Below are 25074 nucleotides of genomic sequence, written 5' to 3' on the forward strand. Positions count from 1 at the left end.
TATTTATTCCTTAAAACTCAACGTGCATCCCAAAATTTCCCTTGCAATCAATCAAGAAGTGTTCCAAATGAATTCGCTGCTCGGATTGGTCAAGGGTTCGATTCCCTCTATTGTAATAATTTTTTTAATTATAAACAAAAGCATTCAAGACTCGCAAAAGAAAACATGTCCATCCTGTTTTACCCAGAAATGAAGTGAAATGACAGCACAGGCTTCAACCATACGAACTTTATGCACTCGAAGAACCCCGATAACTTTACCAATAGAACCAGTACACTTCTGAATTCAATATTCAATCAAAAGTTCAAAACAATGAATTTTACAAGAAGGAACCAAACAATGGATGTCCTTTATGGATCTCTAGGCTGAATTGTACATGAAAAATACAAATTCCGCTGTACACAAGGCAGGATGTCAAATAACATTCGACACGGTGAATACTCGGAAAACCTACCTAACGCAAACTAATCTCAACTAAGCTGATTTTTTAACTATCTGATAAAAGAAAGATACAGATTTACAAATTCCCGGGATATCAAAAAGGGAAACCTAAGTGTTATCTCTATAACTGTATCAGAAGCATATAGAGTGGAAAGTCTAATGACCTGTGACAACTTGCATCCAGGCGAGGAAACTGGGCTCAGAGCAATCATGCTGGAATGCAAAAAGAGGAGCTCAGAATCGGAGGCAACACACAAACCAGATGAGGCCCAGCCGGATTGCAACTTATATTCGATTCATCAACATCTGGCAGACCAAGTTGAGGGGGACGAACGTATCCCGCCACTAGAGGCACACATAATATTGAGATTTCTATCCTTGAACCTGCCATGGTAAGAATTTAAAAAATTTAAAGAAGATGCCATAACAAGGAGACAAGTAAAACCATTTTTCAGAGCTATGAACCACAATATATTTTCCTTGAAGAAAACAGATATGTGAGGTTAAGTAGTTGAAGAAACCTTGCTTCGCAGAGAGAGAAACATGCCCTCTTTTCCTCCCAGCAATCATCCAATTCTCAGTATTTGCACTGACTTCATATAACACCTCATCCTACACGAGCACAAAAGATTAGAAACATGATTTTTGTTTTTTGTTTTTATTTTTGAGAATTGCAGTCCATTATGCTTGAGCCATAATCACCTAAAGTACTCGGATTTTAACAAATGACAGTTGTACCACAACCCTCATTCTGCATCCATTAAAGGTAGCGGGATAGAACTTAAAAATCCACTAAACATACAGATGGTTCCCGCAGTCAAAAATGAGTAAGACAAAGTACAAGGCCTCGTTCTAATTATGCAATTTTACCTTCCTAAACTGAAAAGCTGAATTCAACCTAGCCAAAATAGTTCAGACTCAGTTGGATGGAATTTTGGTCGTATTTTAAGGCCTAAACAACTTTTTACTATTTCCTTTCCTTTAAAGCAACAAATACAAAGCATAAGAATAAGCTTCAACATCAAGGGGGTATTGAAAACAGAAAACAGACACACACCATACCATACCACCTCACGTTTTAGGTGAAACAACTCAATGAAGTACATTGCAAGTTCATGAATTTTCAGCTGACTTAAAAATGGTTAAACACCGATGTTAATGCTCATTCAGAAATGAAAGTGAAAATCAGAGGGTAAATTATCATTAGCCTAAGATTTGACCATCACTTCTTAATTGTTCAATGGAATTAGACCATGACTTACATTGTTAGGGGATACTTCATTCTCCTCAAAATCCTTTAATCTTTCAACCCTCCATTTCATGGTAACTAGCTGGCCAACCCTAAGCCCACTAGAAGGGAGAGGAAGAAAACCAACAGCCAGGACCGGATCAAGCACAGGCCTTTGCAAAGCAAGAGCACTCCTGAAAATTAAGTCCTGTCTATCATCCTCAGTCCCAGAAGATTCTGCAGCCACAGGTGGGTGCGCTCCAATGGTTCTATCACCAGAAATTCCATATCTAATATTCAGTATACTATCTGATTGCAGAGCCTTAGCTTCATCTGCAGGAAAAATACAACAAAAGACACATTGGTTCTGTCAATTGCACGAAAATGTTAAATATAGAAAAGATTCACAACTAAATCCATATTGACAGCGATGACAATGAAGACATGGCAGTGGCTTTTTTTGGGTGCTTGATATAGGCATAAGATTTTAAAGGATTCCATCAGCAAAAGTCCCAACCTTAACAGATTACTGGAGATAAACACGTGAACTGCTTAGATGACTGTAATCCTAAATTCACAAGGAAGCCAGCCTTCACCATAATCAGATCACAATAAGCTCCCACAAATTTATAAGGAAACAAAATAAAAAAACAAGTAACTAATCAGCTCATCTACAATAACAGGTTGATGAGGCTGAATGATGAAGTTTAAGACTTCATAGTATCCTAAGGTCTTGTGGATGCTGCATCTCATATGCAGTTTTTCATACTAACCCATTTGCCATTACTTCTTTCACCCCCCCTAGTCCTTACAAGTTCAGAGTAAGTGTTACAACCTAAAATGATTGAGCTTATTGGCTCTCCTTAACCCCAGATATCATATACATGATATCACTGCAAATTAATTGTAAATACACTCTTGAACAAGCATCAATTTGTTTGTGTTTAAAAAATGGAAGCTTAGAAACATGCAAACATTTATAACATAAGTGAACAATACCTTCAACATTTGTCTTCCCTAAGCATATACTGAATAACATTCCTGCCCTAGAATTTGGAGAAACGACAAGTGGAAAGTAGCCTGAAGTTGGTCTCCCATCACCTTGTCCAGTATTAACAAATCCATCTTGAAGATCGAGCCAAGCATCATAGATGGTCAATGTGGCTTTCACTTCAGAGTGTAGTATTACCTGGAAGTACTCAATCAATGTGGAAATCAGAGAGGAACTAAATACTATTAAAGATATTGATAATTATCATGACTCATGACTCATGAGCACACAAAACATATGAACTGCCCTCCAAGGACTCCACAAATACCGTATTCAAATAACCTCTCCTGTTTCATGGATTTATAAGCACTTATCTTGGTAATTGCAAGAGAAGTCTTAGTCTAACATGGTAGAGTGCAACCTTCAATCATATCCAGGCTATGTACAAAAGCATCATTCATGCTAAGGTAATTGGCTAGAATGACATCTTATGGAGACGGACACAATTCCCATGTTTCAACACATACATAGGACGCCGCACATGTCATGTTTTAATTATCTCACCACCAAGCTAGGAGACAAAAATATGTTCTGTTTCAACTTTTGGTAGTTAACTATATTCATAATGGTAAAGTACCAATGAAAATAATAACTATTATATGATGTCCAGCGCATCACGCCAGTATTCAGACAAATAAACAACTATTAAAACAATAAAAGAAAGATGAGATAACAGAATATGGAGTGAAATCTGCAAGGATGATATGAAAAACAAAATAACTCTTACATATCTGGTTGTGATTTTTGAGGGATATCCCACAATCTTTACAGTACAGAAAACTGATTCGTTAAAATGTGGTATTGGTTCTAAATTATTAACATTACATATAGAAGAGTGCTTCCGAACACTAAATCACAAATACCTGCAGAAGCAAAGTACCATCATTGCATTTATCTGCAACTCGTGTGCTCACATGAAAAGGATCAGTAAAATGCACAGCGAGGGTCCTGCAAATCAGGCCATGTATACGTATATATTCAGACAACTTATAATCAATAAAAGGCAACTTTGAAAAGCTAAAAACAGCAAATAGAACACAATCCAAATAAAGATAAGCGAGGATGATGTAAAATGAGAAATGCCTCTCAAATATTTGATTGTGAGATGCTCCAAATTCAAGTTTGAGTGCTATCGTCCTCATTCCATCCACAATGCTCTGTCTCTGGGGAGCCACTGCAATAAGACATGATGCATCATATACAGGTAAGCAGTTGGATGCAACAAAGAGCATTTACAACATATAAAATATAAAAACACAAACAAAAGATTTGCATCATGTTCACAACCTGAAGATGATCCTCTTGCAAGGTTTTCGCTGATAGCACGAAGTGGAATCCATAAAATAGATGTCAAGTTGCTTGCCCAATGTGGAAACTCTACTCTATCATCACAGAAAGTCAACTTCTCAAATATTTTATCAACAGCCAAAGAACCATCTTTTGGAGTACCATTACAGTCTGCCACGCCCACTGAACTCTTTGATGTATCAGCATAACTTTCCATCTCAATGAAATTTGAGTCTTCAATTTTAAGACCTGGTCCAGTATCAACATACAAGACAGCACCTTTGAGGGAGTAGTTAATGGGCCTTGCAATAATCCCAACCCACTGAGGTTCATTTATAAGCAAAGCAGATGAAACAGCTGCAACAAGATCAACCAGAGGTCTTGGTTTGAAAACCTAAGAAAGAGAAGGAAAATTAGATGGTACAATACCACATGGAAATCTTAAATGAAATGAAACCAAGCCTAATCTCAAAGTTATGTACTGCTTCTGGATACAATTTTATTTACAAGTATAGATAAAAGAACAACGGTAAACCACAGCTACAGTTCAGAAACGGCACCTTCAAGATAGGTCTAGGAGGCTTTTCATAACTCATAAAATCCTCACTGTCTTCAGGGCCACCCTTGGAAAAGCTATGAGATCTGAATCTTAACTGCCCAATTTGCCCAGTAAGAACCCCCAAAACATATGAACCTGGTTTTTGGGGGGGTAAATCCAGGGTAATGGTATTCCGACCGGGCTTTAATACAATTGCAGTAGAGCTCACTAATGCCTGAAATATCAGATGAATAATTCCGTAGTATCATATATAATGCTCATACAACCTATAACCTCAAATGGTGTGATAAAAATGCATTGCAAGTCCAAGAAAGCTTACCTTAGCAACCTCATCAGTATTAAATAATGCATTCAATGTGAGACTTAGTGAATCAAGAGTTATATCATCAGGAAAGCCACTCCAGAATGTTACAGATAGAGTACCAGGATCCCCATCGCATAATTCTAATGGAGGCCCAGGATTACCAGAAAATGTAATTAATGATGACACATCTAGTGGCACAGGTTGCTCCATTTCACCATGTGCAAGACGAACAACCTCTGACTGAAAAGCCTGGCGTTCCTTGGTAAAAAACAAGCCTTTATCTAAAGAAAGCAGTCTCACGCAAGATGATAGATAGCCAGCTTGATCATTGAGTATTTTCTGACACTCTGCTAAATTGGGTAGAACTTCTGCCAATAAATCCTGCCATCCTTCACCTGCGTAAAGTGCGCAAACCTTTTCATATGACTTCGCAGCCAGATCAAAGTTTCCATGCTTAAAACAGACAGCTGCTATTTCCCCATCAAGAACAACTCCATGCCTTTTCCACCAGGATCGATGATAATTGTCAGCAGCACCTTTAGTTAGCTCCAGATATTTTTGCTGTCAACACCCGAATTTGTAATTTAGAAAATTGAGTGAATGCATGTGGACAATTTGACTGATATGCAGAGAGAGAGAGAGAGAGAGAGAGAGAGAGAGAGAGAGAGAGAGAGAGAGAGAGAACAATAAATTCCACAACTAAAACACTGAATCTTAATCACAAATCCAGGTTCTCTATGTAATACTGCTAAAAAAGGAAAGAAATCTAACTTTTTATGTGGTAAGAAAAACAAAATCTAACCTTCATAGAAGGTATGTCATATTTTTGTTTTCTCAAAGTAGAAGGAATATCATCTTAGAAGTGTTTATATACAGCTAAAATATTTTCAACCAAGATGGATTTATCATTGACGAGAGATGTCAACAAGAAAAACAGATTAACTAAAAATTATACAGCATGTATAGAGGAATTAATCATTTGAAGATCCAGCATGAACAGTAAACCAAAAAATAAGCAAGTGCATGCTTCATTTGTACTTGTACCTCAAACTCCTCTGTAGATGACAAAGACTTCCATAGATCAGGATTAGAAACTGTGTTGTGCAGAGCATTTTCAGCAGCAACATAAATTTCAGCAAGTCTCATGGGCTTATCAATTGAGCTCTCGGAAATTCCTGGTGAAGAGTTGGTACGTGACATAACACTTGCTTGTACTTTTTGTAATGAGGGCATCTTTAATGATGCATCCGAACCTGAACTGCCATCATACATCGTGACTACATTACAACTCAAAAAAGCAAGTTTAGAAGCATAAAAATACTACTTGAGGTGAAAATATTTAGTAAAACTCAAAGAGCACTGCATTTACTTCAATTCTTGAATTTCTATTACCCATCACTAAAATTTTGGCGACCATCAAACATTTCAACCATATTTCCAGCAGAAAGGGAAGCCCTCCTCCGATTAGCCTCACGTAGTAGTAGAGAAGGTTCGAGAGGCAATGGTTTTCTCTGAATACCAAAGTGCTTGATTGATGGAGTTGCCTGGAGAATAATCTGCAGTAAATAGAAGAATAATTTAAGGGGAGAAAAATGCTTTTGCAAGAAACTCTCAAAAAATCAAGTGAACAATACTAACAACAATAACAGCAACTTTAGAAGATAAAAAGTTGTAAATTTGGCATTATAAAAACACCGACGTTTAACTATTCTTTTTATTTATTTATTATTATTATTTTTAATAGAAACAATTTGTATTCAAAAAAGAAAGGAAACAAAAGAGAGAACAAATAAAACATACAGAAAGAAAGAAACAAAAGCCAGTGAAGCAAAACACACGGCCACCCAAACAGAAAACAAACAGCCAAACAACAAGACAACCCCTAAGACACTACAGCCTGCAAATTGCGCATAATTGTAGGATAGGGAATATCCTTAAAAGCAGGTGAAGTTGATGCCCAAAGGGCAGCCCAAAACTTCACTCTGTCCCATAACTCTATCACTCCCACTCCCTTATAATCCTCGAATATTCTCCTGTTGCGTTCCAGCCAAAGTTTCCAGATCACTGCGTGCGTCAAACTTCCCCATGATTTAGCACCTTTATCAAGTCTTCCCTCAATCAACTTTAGAGGACACTAATAACCATGTGGTGATTTGATAAAGGTGCTAAATCATGAAATCCGTTTAACTATTGAATTAAATTCACAATTATAAACTCATATGATTAATTTGTCTGATGTAGGATATGGGTGAATTGAGTGTTTAGGTACTTTAGCGGAAGCGAAAACAATGGAAAACAGAAAATAGAACAAACAAGGATAGGTCTGGAATCACTCCAGGGGTTTGGCTTCACACCAAGAAGTCTCCAATCTCTAGAAAATAAACTTTACTCAATATCTCAAATCTCAACTCCAATAATGAATTACATAGAAGGGGTATTTACGATAATCTACCCCTACGGTGAAAAGGAAAATTAAACTTATTCTAGGAAAGAAATCCTAATCCAAATAAAATAGGAAACTTAGAAATCCTACTGAAATCTGGAAAAACTTAGAGAACCTAGGAACTAACAAATAAATTAGGAAACTAATTAATAATTCCCTCTTCCATCTATTTCGTTGGTACACCCTAATGGGTTTGACAAAGATGTCCACATCATTGTCTAAATCATTCCAAATTTGAGAAATGTGAGGGTTAGAAGATCTATTCTGAAATTTTCGTAGGAATGGGTCAAATCTTCTGCTTTTTAAAATGTGAGATAATCATAATTTGAAAGGCAAAGTTGGTTTTTGGTTAATTAGCACCTCAACCTAATGGAAAAGCTAAGGGATATGAGTAACAAGGAGTGCTTGTAAATGCCTTGTAACATGCCCACAACTTCATACTACATTATTGACAGGCCAAACGGTCAGAGAAAATGCAAGAACAATAAACAATAAACCTTCTAATACTAGAATTTTCTGGTTTCATACTAATGGCATGCTAGACAGACATAAATTAATGTAAACTCTATCAGAGAAAGATGTACATGCACTGGGATTTAGTGAAAATATTAAACTAACTTTGATAGTCCAATGTTGCATGTGCCATACTAAGAATTTACCTTTTCTTTTGCCAGCACCTCAGAGGAAGCATCAGGTGGTACTGAGGGCCAAACTGCTGGCTTGGGCCAAGGAAGCATGCTGAGTGAAGCACTGTCCAATTGATTTGAAAGGTAAAGCACAAAATTAAATTAAGAAAAACATCTGCAACTTTCTGGTGCATCATGTCGAAGCTTGTTTCTAGAATGCTAAAAGTGGTTTTCATCTTCAAAGATTCAATCTGTACCTGTTGCCAGGACTCCTTTCTATATTTGTTCCATATCCAATTAAATATGCAAGCCTTATGAACTGCATAAACATACATTACATCATTGAGCATTTTATGACAGATAACTTGAAATTAAGAAATAGATAGAAATAAAATATTATGACTGTCCTGAGCAGCCACTTAGAATGACATACAACACTGGTGCCAATGCATTCAGTAAAGTGCGAGCATCCCCAAAACAAAGTCTCTAATTAATCTTGATTGTCAGCTGAACAATGGATTTCATTTCACTTGTATCAATACACTCCAAAATGGTGTATCAAAGGACTAAATATATAAAACCAAACGATATTTTTAGGTCATCTTGCTTAAAAAATACAAAGAACTTTTACCTTAACCCTGCATAGTGAATAAAGGTCGCCTTGAAGGCGGTAGAACTCCTTTTCTATATCAGGTGCTGCAAGTCCTTCCTTATAATGTGAAGCAGTTGCATTGACTATGGATATGCAAGCTGTTATTACCCAAACTTCACGCATGCAAAAAGGTAGAATATTCTGAAAACAACTCCAAAAGGAGAAAACAGGAAAGATGGGAAAAAGAAAAGACAAAAAGAAAAGTCAGAAGTGATCATCATGCTAAAGCTCAAGATATGTAGATATTATGGTGAAAAACACTTCAAGAAAATGAATACCAGATACCTCATGCACTGCCAGAGACTTTGAGAAGCTTATAATGAATGAGTATCCCCTGGCCGCAACTTCAAATGGGCGATTGAGCTTGAATAAAAGCTACATTTAACCATGTATCAGAAGGTGCGGTTCAAATTTATTGTTTCAGCAAAATAGAAAGCCACTGTATGCGTAAACTAGATTTTGAAGGCTCAAATTTTCAACTAATTAAATGACTGCAATGACATGATTGAAATTTGAAATTTGAAAAAGGAAACCCAGTACAAAACATCCCCAAAGGCATCAAGACTTTTTTTTCTTTAGAAAAGCAACCCTCTCTCTCTCTCTCTCTCCCCCACCTAACTTTTGATTTAAATATGCTCCTATAGCGATAGTGCAGAACATTTGCCAAAATTTTGGTCATAGTAACATGTGAACCATCAATCCAATCAATTCATATCTGCTCCCCAAGAGTGCAAAGTTAAATCTAGGGTCAGGGCTATCATGAACTGCTTCAGTTGTTCCTAGGCCATTCATTGCAAGTCATTCCAGACCCTTGAAATGCATTTGGGAAGTGGCAAAGCCAGAAGGCAAGCCACCCTGCTTTGGCAACAGTCTGAGCCATGCAGTGCAATTTATGTCAAGTCTTTGAAATGCATCCATGAAGCAGCACAGCCAGAAGGCTGGCCACCTGAAAGATTGTTTTTTTTTTCCTGAATGGTCAGATTATTTTTCTTATATTGAGTAAATAATCATTGATGTTTCTTTTATGCCCTTGGTAAAACTTTTATTCATCACTTGCACCATTTAGTTTACATAACATACTTGAGAGAGAGAGAGAGAGAGAGAATGATGAACATGTTGAATGACCTTATTAAGCATCTATCAACACATTTACAAAGCGTTAATTATAGAAATACAGTTGGAATTAGACGGAATGGAGCAACAGTTTACTACAGCATGCTAAATGAAATTTAAACTAATGGATTCCAGCAACCAATAAGCAGAACATTCAAAAGTAAGCCACAGTATTCCATGCCGTATAACATTAGGCTGTAAACAAAGCAAACAGATAGAATCATTTTAAGTGACATCACTTAGTTGACCAACTCAATTTCACATACCTTTGATCGACAAGCAAACAGATACTGTCTAAATTCAAATTCCCTAAATGAGTCATCTTGAACAATTTGTGTCAATGGTTTGTTTCCAGAATTAATCAATGCTGCCTGATCATCGCCATGGTCAACTCCCCCAAAGTCTTTCCTCTTTCCAGTCATTTCAACTGCGTCAGATGAAACAGAATCACTATTGGTTTCTTATCCAGAGGAAAAAGAAAGAAAGAGAAGAATCCATTGTTGTCCAGAATCTCACCATTTAAAAGCATTAATCTTATTTTAGAATGATGAATTTCCAAGTTTTAATTTCTTTTGGAGTAGCATGCACATGTACACACACACACACACACACACTCATGGTCTCATAGTCACTGATGAGCACACACATTCATGCTCACCAATCACTGGATCAAAATCAAACTTACAAAAGAGTACTTTATCTATATATATAAAGCAAAAGGCAGAGAATGGTGAAACATTCAAAATACCAGAAAATGCCCTTGGTTAATGCAAACATTAAGAATTGAAATTATTAATTAAATGAGGATAATATAGTAAATTCACACCTTTTCATATTTAAAAAAATTAAAATTAAAAGAAAAATCAGATAATAGATCCTATTTTTATGGAACACAATACCCATTATCTTTTTTAATTCTAAAATAAATTTTTAATTTTTCTAAAAAAAGCCTCTCGCAGGCGCGGAAGCCCGTGCAGAGAGGCTAGTTAAGATTTGAATATTAGCCGACGGGTTTTGAGAAAACACAATTATGAGCATGACTCCCCAGAAAATAGGGATCAAAATTGTGTTTTATGAAAATCATGAATGAATCTCAATATCACGAGTAGAATGATAATTACAGCAGTCAATGGTTGCTCATTTTTACAAAACAAGGGCACCCAACTCATGAAGACCGCTACACCTTCATAAGGTAATGTAACACTGACTACACTTGCATGGTCAATTATTAAGAACTTATAAAATGTAGATAAATTAAAGCTGAAAAGATCCCAAATACATGCACTTGAAGGTGGCATTTGCAGTTCCATGTGAAGATACTATTTTCATTAGGAAACATATATAGAAATGATGACATGTATTACGATGTATTACAACACCAAAAGTGCTAAATAAGATATATGCATTACGCACCTGTTTCCAAATAACAAATTTCTAGTTCATCATATTCACGTAATGAATCTTCATGAAGATGAGCCATCTCAAACATAAAAGCCAAGCTTTCCTGAGAAGAGAAGCAATTATAGTAAGAATCCAGAAAGCAGAATCTGATTAATAACTTAAGTTATATGGATTTGAAGACACAAAGGTTTGTGGGACTAGTGCCTAATAATTGCCTGAAGTAGGATTCAAAATGTACTTTTATAACATAAGTCAAACGCAAGAAAAGTTCTTCCATAAGATTTTCAATACAATTGATTTATGCATGAAATCCACAACTGATCAAACAATCAGTTAAATCCTATTTTCCCAAAGCAGCCTTGATCAAATTCTTCTAGTCCAAAAATTGAGAAAAATGGAAAACCTTCAAAATGAAAAAATTGCAGAAGTTCCAAACTGGCATGAAGCGTTGTTCACTGAGTTTGCGTATCTCATCCTCGTAAAACTGTACACGCCTATCCAATGTATTTCTGATGCACTCCATGATCTTGGATTCCAAGTCTTCCCAAAAGTTTGCTTCAGGGGAATATAGATCGAACTTGCAACACCTGAGCAGAGCATACGTTTGTAAAAATAAAATGTTATTAGGTAAAATAAATTCAAATTCAAACTAACTTCTTGTTTTTTTAAGACAAGCGATAGTCTAAACTAGGGGAGGGGGATTTCTCACATACACACACTACCAAGGTGCCAGGGGGGTTTGAATGTGAGACTAACTTCTTTAATTTTATATTTATCCTTTTGTGATAGTCGGCATCATATTTTATGGTATATAATGAAGATAGTGTAGAGATATCTACTTTCAGACAAAAATGAAAGATTAGTATAACTAATACGATTAAAAACTCTGAGCGGAAAATTAGAAAATCACTAGGAGGAAAGGCTTTCATGACTAATCTACTCACATTATACAATATGCAAGTTACTGAAAAGAAATGAAAAGAAAATTTCCACACATACAGGTATTATTTCCAACCCAACCCAATTGTAATTATGCTGGTGAGATGGTGAATATACAATACACAATAAATAAATAAAAGGTCCCCAAGTTCATCTTATAAACAATAATAAAGACATGAAACTAATATCAACAGTCTATACCTTTCTCCACCTTTTGGCTAAGATAAAGTATAGCATGATCTGTTCCTATCAGTATAATAAAAATGTTCTTGTCAAATTTATAGTTACAAACAAAATTCCTCCAGATCACATGTTGACTTAGTTAACTACAAAGGAGTTGTGTAACAGTTGAATATTGTAAAAAATAACGATCTACAGGGGATTTAAATTATACTAATTTATTCCACAAAACAATTGATACACTTCGAGTAGCTCCTGTACAGGCTAGCTAACAATGTAGCATGGGAATTCTGGAACAGAATGAGGTATTACATTTAATATGAACCCAGCATCAAGCTAACTTCTGCAGGCTTCTCACACAATATCATTATAATAAATAAGTTGAGCCAGCCTCTTGTTGGAAATTTTAGAGCCATTTTGAAAACACGCACCCTGGAAAAGCCTAATGTGCACTAATATTTTCGCACTCATGTTTCTTTTTCTTTTGAATTTATAAAGTTTCTATTAAAAAAAATCATATATAAAAGTGATCATATGTATATGAAACAATCACAACACCTATTTCTCAATGCTACTCAATCCAACCATTTAAACAAGGAAACATATTTGATTACAAAAGCAGGAAGCTTACCTTTCTCTCTTCTTGGAACTGAAATCAACTTCAAGCTTGGCATATACTTTATTTGCCATTTTGGTGGCTTGATCATTATTCGGGTGAGCCTTGGATACAAAAACAATAAACCATTCCCGTTCATCATTTTGCACAATTAACTTCAGGCGCGGTTTAAGGATGGTCTTGAACTCATCAAGATCCTAATGAATTAAAAGAAAAAAAATAAGTGTTACTGAACAGAAAATTTTGGAAAATTTCCGTCCACAAATGAAATGCCAGTACATCAAATTTGCAGAAGACCGTCGCCATGGAATAGATCCATGGGGAATTGAAGAGGAGACCTACACTTCCTAAGGTGCTTATCTCGGCCCCAAATCCTAACACTGGACTAACCTCTAGTGTTTATAGATATAAACATTATATATTGGTTATGAAATAACTACATTAAGATAAATGAGGTGAACGAGATCGAATCTTACCTCACAAGTGACAAGGACTGCTGTTGCATATGGCTCCCGAAACCAAAATAATGATTGCTCTTGAGGGAACCGGCTACGAAGTCTCGAATCTGTGGTTAATATGAACTCAGCAGGAAAATTCTCCACAAACACAGGATTACGGGTCTTGTTATTTAAGCAAGCTCTTTTAAATGGCAAGTGCTCCTCAAATCCATTCTTGACAGTAGGCCACAAGTCGCTCACATCTTCAACTGAAAAAGTGCTCATGGTCAAACTGTTAGGTGAGAAAAATGAAGCAAGGCTAATAACACATACTACTGCATAAACGCGAGTAGCTATCTGTTTCACTTCTTGCAAATTCAATACGAACTAAGGGCATGATCACAATATTAGAAGAAATTGTTAAGGGATCAACATCCCTTAGGTTATCTATAGGTTTCCATGTCGTGCATTCCGAACATTATAACCGTAACTATATAGCTTGTCACTAAACAAATGACTAATGCAGCTCTTCAAACAAATACAAAAATTTAAAACACTTTTTATGTTCTGAAACACCAAACAGCAAATTTTGCGCATTGTTCCCATTTGGGGTAGGAATGGATGCCTTTTTCACTGCTTTCGGAAACAAAATTACAGAAAAATTGTTCCTGAAAACTCTCCAAATCTGACCCATTACAGGCATCATTCTACAAACACTCAACCAAATGTGCATTTGCTGCACCACTTTAATTGCTTTCCCCATACTCAGACAAATACGCATTTTTACTTCTACTCTCAGATAGAATTAACACCTTCAATCACTCATAGAGCACCAAATCTCAATTCAAACCTAAAAGTGAGGGAGGTCACTTACGATCACAAAGATCAGTAGCTTCAAATGCGGAAAATGCTTAACAAAAAAAAAGCTCAACAATAAATTTAAGCTCAAATTTGAAATTACAAAAAGAAGATAAAAATAAACAACCCAGAAAATTGAATGAGATTGCAGAATTTTGAGATTTACCTGCAATCACGAGATGATCAAGGGAATTCTTGATCGTCTGGAACTGAGCAAGATAGTTCGCCATGTTCGACCTCGATCTATACCAAACATGTGCAATTATTCATCACCAATATAGAGAGAGAAAGAAAGAGCTTGAGTGAGGTGGTGGTTGTAAGTGTGATTGCTCTCACTGCCTTATGGGATCGAGTAATGTCGTGTAAATTTCGTTGATTTTGGAGTTTGAAGGTTACGATTTGTTTTGGTGCGGACCGGAGATCTAGTGCTTCGCGATGTACCATACTTCATGATTCGCACATTGAATCTGAACCGTTAAATGATCCTACCCTTATCCTCTTTATAATTGACTAAGATGATGGCTTACATTTTGAGTCTAATTATTGTAAAATTTATATTTGGAATCTATTAAAGTTTACTCAAACAATGTCTTGATGGTCTTTTGTATGGTAAGCTTTATACAAGTGTTTCAAGCTTGTATTAGTAACATTAGTCTTCACTTTATTGAGTATATTTTAAGTTCAAATCTTGTAGTGAGATTTAAATAGTTGTTTGGTGGTTTATTATTGGAAAATTACTTATCGTATATACTGGTGTGACATCCGTGATTATCGTGTAACTAAAAAAATGCAATTTTGAATTAAAGGAAATAAATACCTAATGGACTTGACATTTGTGTTCACATATAACCAATAATTATATTTGTGTGACATCCGTGCATTAATAATTTTTTAGATGATAAGCATTTTTATTGGTGATGAGAACATGGGATGAGGGGATCAGCCAAATGAGACAGGAAATAGTGTTGTTGGTGGTGATGGTGGTTAGGGATCATCATTTGACGGGTCGAAGTGGGTAACACGAGACTCTATGGGTCAAAGTCCGACCCAGCTTTATGATTAGGCCCGCTCTAAGTTTGGGTAGGGCTTGGACTTATGATTTGAAACCCTCAGCCTGACTAGGCATGTCCGTCTATGCCCTTTCCTTTTTAAGATTTAGTTGATGCATTGTGTAACCTCATTTTATACTTAATCAAAATAATGTAATATGCATGATAACCTAATAAACTTCTTATTTTGTTTGCACATATTATAAATTAAGTTCATTTTTTTAATGTTGTCTAAAATTTTGTAACAAACAAGCAATATATACACTATATATTTTAGTGCCCATTTTTTGTCAAGTTCAAATTTAATGGTTCAATAAAGAATTTGAAAGCTTATTTTGTTTTCATTAATTATAATGGCACACATTACTTTAATTATCACGGCGTCAATACTAGTTTGGGATAGAAGTAACTAGGGGTGGCATTTTTTACCGAAAAACCGAAAAACCGCAAAAACCGACCGATAATTTACCGCAATGAAACCGCAATCGCGGTAAACCGAACCGCATTTGCGGTATTTAAAACCGAACCGCATTTGCGGTTGCGGTTGCGGTATTTGATTTTCAAAACTTGCGGTTACCGCAAACCGCAAATATATTTTAAATAATATTATCTAAAATATATTATATTGAATATAATATAAATATACTTATATAATGAAGGCTTTTGGCTTTTGACTCTGTGACTAATATAAGTTATATTCAATATATTGTACGTAAACAAGTATATTTCATTAAATATTTATTTTGTATTCACACCCATTAATCGTAGCCGTTAGATGCGATCAGACCTAAGCCTCTCTTCTCTCCTTATGCGATCTCACTCTCTCATCTCAACTCTCTAATTCTCATTCGTCTCTCTCTCTCTCTCTCAACTCTCAAAATCGGCTTCTCTCTCACAGACCCAAATCGAACTCATCTCCTCCTCTCTCTCTCTACCAATCTAGGTTCTGTCTCTTCTCTCTCAACTCAACCTCCACCACGCTCACTCAACTCAAGCTCTCTCTCTCTCTCTCTCACTCTCTCTCTCTCTGTCTCAAGCTTAACTCAAACCCGCCGGCCACCACTGTCAAGTTCAACAGCCGCTCTCAGCCTTTCTCAAGTCTGTATTGGTTGATTTGGAGGTAAATTATTGTGTTCCTAATTTCTGAAATTGATTGTTTCAAAGTTAGGGTTTCGAAATTTAGGTTTTAATTGGGAATTTCTAATGTCAAAGATTTTTGCAGGGATTGTTGCTGAAGTGAATTAATGGTTTGGAGATTTCTGTTTTGATAGCTTGGAGCATTTGGTTTTGCAGAGGTAAGTTCTGTATTTTTGTATTTGGTTTTGGCATCATCTTAATCTTAGTGTGTGGAATAGATTGATGATAATGATATAATCAATTCAAACCCCCTTCATTTATGGGACGGCTAATTAGTCTAGAAGAAGAGTATTATCAACCCATTCAATCTGATGGGTTTTCTTAATTACACTTCAAGCAATCTTTCACTATACATATTGGGTTTTCTTGATGAGTTCTCTACATTTTTTTGTAAAAGAGGTCGCCTACTACCAGTCAGTTGCTGCTCCAACAAATACCACTCTTTACATTATTTTTCTTGAATCTGTTAATGTTGTTTTGAATCTGTTAATGTTAATTCTGGAATCTGTTAATGTTTTGAGCTTGGTTTTGAATCTGTTAATGTTAATTAAATTCTGTTTTTGAATATGCATGTTAATTAAATTCTGTTTTTTTTTTTAAAAAAAGTTTAATTTGTTGTTGTGTTTTAATTTGTTTGAGTTTTATTTGTTATTAATATTCTTTTATGTTGTTGTTTTTGTGTTGTGTTGTGTTATAGATGGAGTCTAGCCACTCTAACACACCTAATGCCTCTAATCCCCAAACACAAACCGATACACCCGAAACACAATCTCCAACTCAAATACAAAATACCACATGCGAGGGGCTTGTGGTGGGAGATAAGAGGAAAGCCCCAAAATCGATTGTGTGGTTACATTGCACAAAACAAATAAAGAAGGATGGTAGTGGGGTAGAGAAGGTTATAGGGGTTTGCAATTATTGCAAGTTGGATAAGTTTAGAGAGTTTGCCATTGCATGTAGGATGGACAAGATGGCAAATGTGCCAATGGATGTGCCTACAAGGTGGAATGCAACCTATAAAATGCTTGAAGGTGCATTCAAATATAGGCAAGTCTTTGAGAAGATGGCATATTCTTGTGAGGTGTTTCAAGCTTACTTTCTAGAGGAAGAAAAAGTTAAGAAAGTGATGGTTAAGAGAGTGGGACCTCCAAAAGATGATGATTGGGAGAAGGCATTAGCTTTTGTGCATTTTCTCAAAAAAATTTATGATGCTACATTGAAACTTAGTGCAACCAAAACTTGTACATCCACAATAATTTTCTTAGAATTGGTTGCTTTACAAGTTCAAATAGAAGCTAAAATGAAGGATCTTAGAAATCCTACTATGCAACGGGTAGCATTTTTAATGAAGTTGAAATTTGACAAATATTGGGGGAGCTTTGATGTTGTGAATAAGCTTATATTTTTGGGCAATGTGCTAGACCCAAGGATGAAGCTTCAAATGCTCCAAATAAGCTTTGGCAATCTTGGGGCAGATTCTAGAAAGCAAGATGAGATTGTGAAGGAGGTTGTAAAGTGTTTGAATGAATTGTATAATGAGTATAAAGGGATTGGAGGGGGTGTGAGCCAAATTGATGAGGATGAGATTGATGATGAGGTTGCACAAATTGGTGATGATGTTGATGTCACATTTCAACTAATGCAACAACTTGTGCAAAAGAGGAAGGATGAGCAATCCGTTGAGATATCCAGTGAAGTGGATAAATACTTGACGGATCCTTTTGAGAGCCCATTGAGCAAACAATTCAATCTCTTGAATTGGTGGAAAGGGAATCAAACAAGATATCCTATTCTTTCACAAGTTGCCAAGGATATCTTTGCAATTCCAAGTTCTACGGTTGCTAGTGAAAATACTTTTAGCTTAGGCAAAAGGATTGTGGATCCTTTTAGAAGTTCTTTGCATCCTAAAATGGTAGAGGCATTAGTGTGTACTAGTGATTGGCTTAGAGCGGACGAATTTTCCTTTTACAAGGAACCAACGGATGATGAGGTTGAATTCTACAAGGAAATGGAATATATGACAACTTGTAAGTAATTAGTTTATTTTTGCTCATGTTATTTATGCTTCTTCTTATAATAAAATGTACTAAACTTATGTTGTTTTATTTGTAGATAGCATTGGTGCTCAATCAACACAATGGGGATCTTCAAATCCACTTACCACCACCAACACTTGAGTTGGTAACTTTAGTTTGTAATATTGGTGCATTGCATTTTCCTTTTAGTTTGTAACTTTAATTAACTTTAAATTGGATTTTCTTTTGGGTTGTAAACTTAATTCATTTTGCATTGTATTTTCCTTTTCGTTTGTAACTTTAAAGAATTTGGAATTGGAATGCTTGAGAAGTTTAACTTTAATTGGAATGCTTGGAATTGAACTTTAATTTTCTTTAGGTTGTGATGCTTGAGAAGTTGGATTTTTATGACATAAAAAGAACTTGCGGTTTTAAACCGCTAATTCACGGTAACCGACCGCTTTTTGCGGTTTACCGCAATGCGGTAAACCGCAAAACGCGGTCGGTTCGCGGTTTCAAAAATCACCATACCGCAAATAGTCGGTCGGTTTGCGGTTTGGGCAAAAAGTCGCGGTTACCGAACCGCAACCACCCCTAGAAGTAACACATTTTCATAAGATTTATTTTTAGGTACATTGGCTATTGGTCTAGGTTTAGTAGAAGAGTTTGACTATTATATTTTTATTTTATTTTTTTGGTCTGAACCACGAGGTGGTCCTGGATGGCCCCAATTATGGATGGCACCTTTAAGCCTTAACCACAACCCAGACTAATCCCCGATCACACCGGGTCGGCCCGTAAGGGGTAAAGTGCTGGCCAAAATGGTGACTCCATACGAGAGCAAGATCAAACCCCTGACCTTTCTTAAGGAATGAGAGTGCCGAACCACTCACACCAACCACTTGGTTGTATTTTTATTTTATTAAGTTATGTAGTAATCTATACTATTGTTTAATTTACAAATTTGCCCAATATTTCACACCCCACCCCTTACGCCTTTGCCTTATCTTCGGGGCATTGTAGAAACTCCACATCCACAACCATACAAAACCCGTCAAAAAAATTCCAGATAGGCTTTAGCGGATGAGGCGCGCCAAAACCTCTCTGCAACTACCAACTTCCATCTCCAGTGAGTCAGTGACCAGTCATGGCATTCCCTTTATCCTCCGCCATCATCTCTCACAAGCTCTCCTTCAATGTCTCCATTGCTCCCTCTACCCGAAGGTCAAATCTCAAACCAACCCATTTCATATTTTGCTTCAATGGGAAAGACCCAGAAAGATCAGGTCGCTCCAGAGTTTATTGCCTGCCCAAAAATAATCATCTAAAGGTTGGTTTTGATCTCTGGAAATTATGGTTTTTGGGTTGTAGGAATGTATGAAATTATTGGCCCTTGCTGGGTCTTTCTTTTTTTCTTTTGACATGGGTTTTCAGTCATTCAGGAACTCAAAGACCAGCATGGTACTCTTACCAATTCCTACATATCAACTCGTGGACATACAAACAAACTTCAAAGTCTAATTGCTGTGATCCTTGTGTTTGTCCAAATATCTTCTCCACTTCCTTTGGTTGGTTGGGACGTTTTGCCTATATCACCTGCAAATGCAGTACTTTATTCTCCAGACACCAAGGTTCCCAGAACAGGAGAACTAGCTTTGAGGAGGGCAATCCCTGCAAACACAAACATGAAGACCATACAGGTTATTGATTATTGATTTTAATACATGCTCTCTTAACTTTCACATTAATCAGTTTTGAAACCATATAACTTCCATTCTAGGATTCTCTGGAGGAGATTTTGTATTTGCTAAGAATTCCACAGAGAAAGCCTTATGGGACCATGGAGGGAAATGTGAAGAAAGCTTTAAAGGTATCTGTTGCTTTATTTTTTTTGGTTAAGAAGAAATTTGTATGGCATTCATATAACGCTTTTCGAATGGAAGCAACTTTGAATCAAAGGTTGGTTACATAGATTGACACTATAAGGATTTTGTGAGATGTCAATTTAAAGTTATTAATTTAAGAGAGTTTCCCTGGATTTTTAGCTGTCATGGGATTTCTCTCTCTTTTATTTTACAAAATCTTTATATCTTGAGATGTCAGGTCCCCCAAGGGCCTCAGGCATGGTAGTACCTGGCAGAAAATTATGTACTAATTACACAACTTAGCTTTATATTGATTGTAATTGTGGTACCATTAAAATATAGAAACCATATTCTCTTTTCATTTATACATCAATCACATTCTTACATTTATATATTACATGGATGCTAGCAGTTAGATTTTACAATTTCTTAGTTCTATTTCCTTACCTTAGATAGCAACAGATGAAAAGGATTCAATTCTGGCAAGCATACCAACAGACTTGAGGGAGAAGGGCTCCACATTGTATGCATCTCTTATCGATGGAAAGGTATGTGAAGCTCCCTTAGAAGAACGACAAAGATCATGACAAGGATGTTATCATACTATCATCTCCTTTTATGTCTCATGGCACATGTATGATATCCAACTAAAATAAGAGAAGAAAAGCATTGAAATTATTGTTATGAGTGTTTTATTGTTCATTTTCCCACTCTTTTTTCCTTATTCCGGATGGAGGTTTCATTTTTACACATTTTATGTTTATTCTTTCAGGAAAAATTTCAGTTGAAATATTTTTTTTCGATTATGTAAAGTCATTTTTGGGGAATTGGCTAGATGTCAAATTCTATAATAGGAGTTGAAGTTCTGTTTTTTGAAAAGAAAAAAAAAAATCCTTGTTTACATTGCTTTAAATATACTATAAATTTATACACTTTCTATATCCTAGATGCCCATAAGAAACTATGGAGAAGAAAAGAAACAGGAGAATAGATGTATGGCTCTGCATGTTACTTGACATAGTTATGACAAATAGGTTATTATGGTACACTGCAGCAACTGTAAGAATGTTGTTTAATTTCTCTTAGTTTTCAGAATGGATTGCAAGCTCTTCTTGCATGTATAAAGGATAAGGACCCAGATAAAGTATCAGTAGGCCTCGCATCTTCACTGGATACCATTGCTGAGCTGGAGTTATTACAGGTAATACAACCAATTTATACCATTGGATTACTCTTTTATACAAATAACTATATATATAACGGAATCAACATATGGAAGCCTCATCAAAAGCATAGCATGATTCTATATATAATTCCTAGAAAATTACTGCTGCAGTCATGCTATATGGCAACCTGCATTTTTATTATCTTTTGCCTGTGGGAGTTAATTATATTATTAGGACAATGTGACATGTCTAAAATCACAACTTGATATTTGATTCTTCTCAACAGGCTCCAGGCTTGTCATTTTTGTTACCTGAGCAATACCAGAGATACCCAAGGTCAGATCTGTCTCAATAGGTTTTTTTTTTCCTAAATGATCTCTCTTTCTCTTTCTGGGGGATGATATTTCATTCCACTGAATTACAAAAATTAAACTTTTTTAGTTCTGGTCATTTCAAACAGTTCTCTAACAAACATATGTAGATATATAATTCAAATTTTGATAAATTAGCCATCATAAAAATCATTTTGAATTTTGATAATGTAGCTGTTATGATCTTTTTGTTAGCTAGATATGCATTCTCGGTCCAATCCCTAATAGTTTAAGTTGGGGTCCAGTGGTTGTCTAAGACTAACACGATATCAGATCTCTGATTGCAGAAGATCCTAGGTTTGAAACCTGTAATCCCCATTCCCCACTTCTTTGCTGATTTGCAAGGTGCAGGATGGGGATGCACCTATGTTTCTATCTGTATTTCTCTGTCTCTCCATGTCCGGGATGGGTTGTGTGTAAAGGAGGGTGTTAGCCTGATATGTATTGTTGGCCCATCCATCCCTCAGGTCCCAGTGGTTGTCTAAAACTTTTGAAGTGGGTTCTTTGGAGCTGGTTGTCTTATATGTAGCATGGATACCTAGACTATGGAGTACAATGATGCAAAGGGACAAACTTGAAATATATATGAGTTTTCTGGATGTCCAAGGGAAACTGTATTGGTCTGTTTTACAAGGGTTAAATTATGACTCCATCTGTCTTTCATATCAGTCTTGTATAATTTGTTTAGAATTGGGTATATGTTTGAGATTGAAGTTTGGTCTCCATGTTCCGCTCTCTCTTTGACATACAACTGACTTACCAAACCTATGTTTGAATGACCTCTACATGTGCGATAAATTGGCTTTGCAATGACATCATCTGTGCTGTAAGTAGAATATCAATATTTTCTTTTAATACTTGTAGGCTGACAGGGAGAGGAACTGTTGAACTGACCATAGAGAAAGGTGATGGTTCAACATTTTCTCCTGAAGCCGGTGGTGAACCAAGAAAGACTGCCAAAATTCAGGTATAACATATCTCAGATTTTATAGAAAAATGATGATCTTATGCTTTTATTCTTTTCTTTTTTTCATCTTTAGGATAAGTTCCGTCGTGTTCAGATTCTTAATGAATGAGTCAGTATTTTTGTTAATAGTGTTATTTGAAAAATATTTTCACCCTATCAAGACTCGAGAGACCTAATATACCTGCTACAGTATTTGATTTCTGAGTGCGGAGCATGGCAATGAATAGACCAGTATCTAGTATCCAAAATGGATGCCTGGGCTGGGCACCCACAGGCGACTATTGGAAGCAACATTCAATTGTGTGAAAATACGTACTTAATGTTGATCATTATAGAAAAAAATGAATTTTGATCGCCAGTATTATTAATTTGATGTAAACTGATCGTTAACTTTTGCTCAGGTCGTTATAGATGGATATTCAGCACCATTAACAGCAGGGAATTTCGCAAAACTGGTAAGGTAGTTGAACCTCACATTGGCCTCATGAAATTTTCTATATTCTGTGCATGAATGTTGCTTATTCTTGTATTTTGGCTTCATCGCCGCTGTGGTTCATCCAAACATCAACTAGAAGTGGCCAGAAAAAGAGGCTGAGCAATGTGACTTTATCTTCCAATTTTCTCATAACGATGCTATCTAAATTTGAGTCTTTGGTTCTAATAGTGCTTGTGACTTTCATGTGAATTTACCTCGGTGAAGCGTGCTTAAACAATCAAAATTTGCATTTCTTCAGGTAATTGATGAGGCATACAATGGGGCAAATCTCCGCTCTACCGACCAAGCTGTTCTTTCAGACAACGGTCTTGACAAGAGCAATGGTTATAGTGTTCCTCTAGAGATAAAGCCATCTGGGCAATTTGAGCCCTTGTACAGAACAAAATTAGATGTGCAGGTATCTTTATGCTTTATACTATTACAACTCCATCAATTGTGATCAACAAAATGATTTTCCTGCACGTAATTATTTTGAATAGTTGATTCACATTTACTTTTTGTTTTTTGTTCTTCCCCTCATGGAAGGATGGGGAATTGCCAACTCTTCCACTATCTGTTTATGGAGCTGTTGCTATGGCGCATAGTGAAGTCAATGAGGAGCACTCATCGCCGTATCAGTTTTTCTTCTATCTTTATGATAAAAGAAATGTAAGTTTAAGTTAATCAAAGAACTGGGGTTCTGAAAAGCTTTAGAGTAACCATTAAATTTTAGAAGTTCAAATCCATCAGATGTTTCATGATTCTTCCATCTTACAGTGACATTGTTGTTTTCTTCTTCCTTTATGTGTCATCTGATGTACATGTACCTTTATCTTATAGGCTGGCTTGGGAGGGTTATCTTTTGATGAAGGAGAATTCTCAGTTTTTGGGTACGTGCTTTTTTATTCCTAAACTGTTCTTGTAGTTAACCAAACTCAGGGTTTGGATAAAAAATATGCAGGGTTTTTCCTTTTTGCTAATTAGTGATTATACATGTATAAATACGCAGATATGCAACAGCTGGGAGAGATATTCTCTCACAGATAAAAACAGGAGATGTGATTCGATCTGCAAAGCTGATCGAAGGTCAAGATCGTCTTGTGTTGCCAGATGAGAAGTGATTTGCTCTCTTGTCAATCACGACTCCCTTTCATTCTTTGTATTTGTTGTATTTTAGAATGTAGCAGCCTGATTTTCTTGGTGCAGGTTGTGCTGTCAAGTTTGTGCATCTTTTTTTCTTCTTCTTTCTGGTTTCATGTGCCACTTAAATTATGCTGTTTCCATTTGAAGTTCGAGTTTCTCCTGTGAAAATTGAAAACTGTTATTGTTGTTCTTCTATCTAGTAAGTTTCCATTTTCTTCCGTCTTCAAATATTTGGCAGAGCATTAATTTTGGTTCTTGTTTTTACCATTGTTGGCTGGACAATGCTCTAATTTTTTTTCTCAAACTTTTTATCCTATTCTTCCAGAAAAACTGAGTTTTGGAAGTCCATGCTAGCGACGCAACACTTGGTATTTCAACGTTGTATCTTAGATTTCCCTTGACATTGTGTGGCTTGTCTTGCATTGCCTTGCCTTGCCGCATGATGTGGCTTCCCTTGCCTTCCTTCCTTGACATAACGTGTGGCTTGCCTTGCCGACCACATCCACATACAACAAATGATAAATATTTTGAATTCGACCAAAAAATAAAAAGACAAATATTTCGAACTAATTGAAAGTGAGCTTCTTTGTCAGATCAACCACACAAAAGTGGAAAAGTCATGTACCATGAATTATATAGCAAATAATTCAAAAACAAACAAACAAGAACATGTATTTGTCTTAAGCATGACCATGAAAACTCGATTGGCACACAAAATTGCAGCCAAAATAATGTGTTGCAAATTTATCTA

At 36.1% G+C, this 25074-nt stretch overlaps 2 protein-coding genes across 2 annotated transcripts; one reads left to right on the forward strand and one right to left on the reverse strand.

Moving 5' to 3' along the window:
• Positions 1–255: 255 nt before the first annotated feature.
• Positions 256–14515, reverse strand: CLUB (TRAPP II complex TRAPPC10/CLUB). The gene is made up of 21 exons (XM_021953373.2): positions 14302–14515; positions 13317–13546; positions 12856–13037; positions 11509–11692; positions 11118–11208; positions 9971–10131; positions 8877–8966; positions 8571–8732; positions 8197–8258; positions 7973–8063; positions 6263–6426; positions 5915–6128; positions 4886–5431; positions 4568–4780; positions 4008–4401; positions 3804–3894; positions 3584–3668; positions 2669–2858; positions 1704–2002; positions 963–1053; positions 256–825 (listed from the first exon to the last, which is right to left on the reverse strand). The coding sequence occupies exons 1-21, from the start codon at positions 14363–14365 to the stop codon at positions 650–652; spliced, it is 3780 nt and encodes a 1259-aa protein (XP_021809065.2). The 5' UTR covers positions 14366–14515; the 3' UTR covers positions 256–649.
• A 4854-nt stretch (positions 14516–19369) lies between these two features.
• LOC110752603 (Cyclophilin-like peptidyl-prolyl cis-trans isomerase family protein) lies at positions 19370–24537 on the forward strand. The gene is made up of 12 exons (XM_021953298.2): positions 19370–19666; positions 19779–20036; positions 20117–20206; positions 20654–20749; positions 21295–21402; positions 21654–21703; positions 22603–22705; positions 23107–23160; positions 23440–23598; positions 23727–23849; positions 24021–24070; positions 24190–24537. The coding sequence occupies exons 1-12, from the start codon at positions 19484–19486 to the stop codon at positions 24299–24301; spliced, it is 1386 nt and encodes a 461-aa protein (XP_021808990.1). The 5' UTR covers positions 19370–19483; the 3' UTR covers positions 24302–24537.
• Positions 24538–25074: the final 537 nt, after the last annotated feature.

The sequence above is a fragment of the Prunus avium genome, chromosome 4 (assembly GCF_965620075.1).
Source record: "Prunus avium chromosome 4, drPruAviu1.hap1.1, whole genome shotgun sequence".
Lineage (NCBI taxonomy): Eukaryota > Viridiplantae > Streptophyta > Magnoliopsida > Rosales > Rosaceae > Prunus > Prunus avium.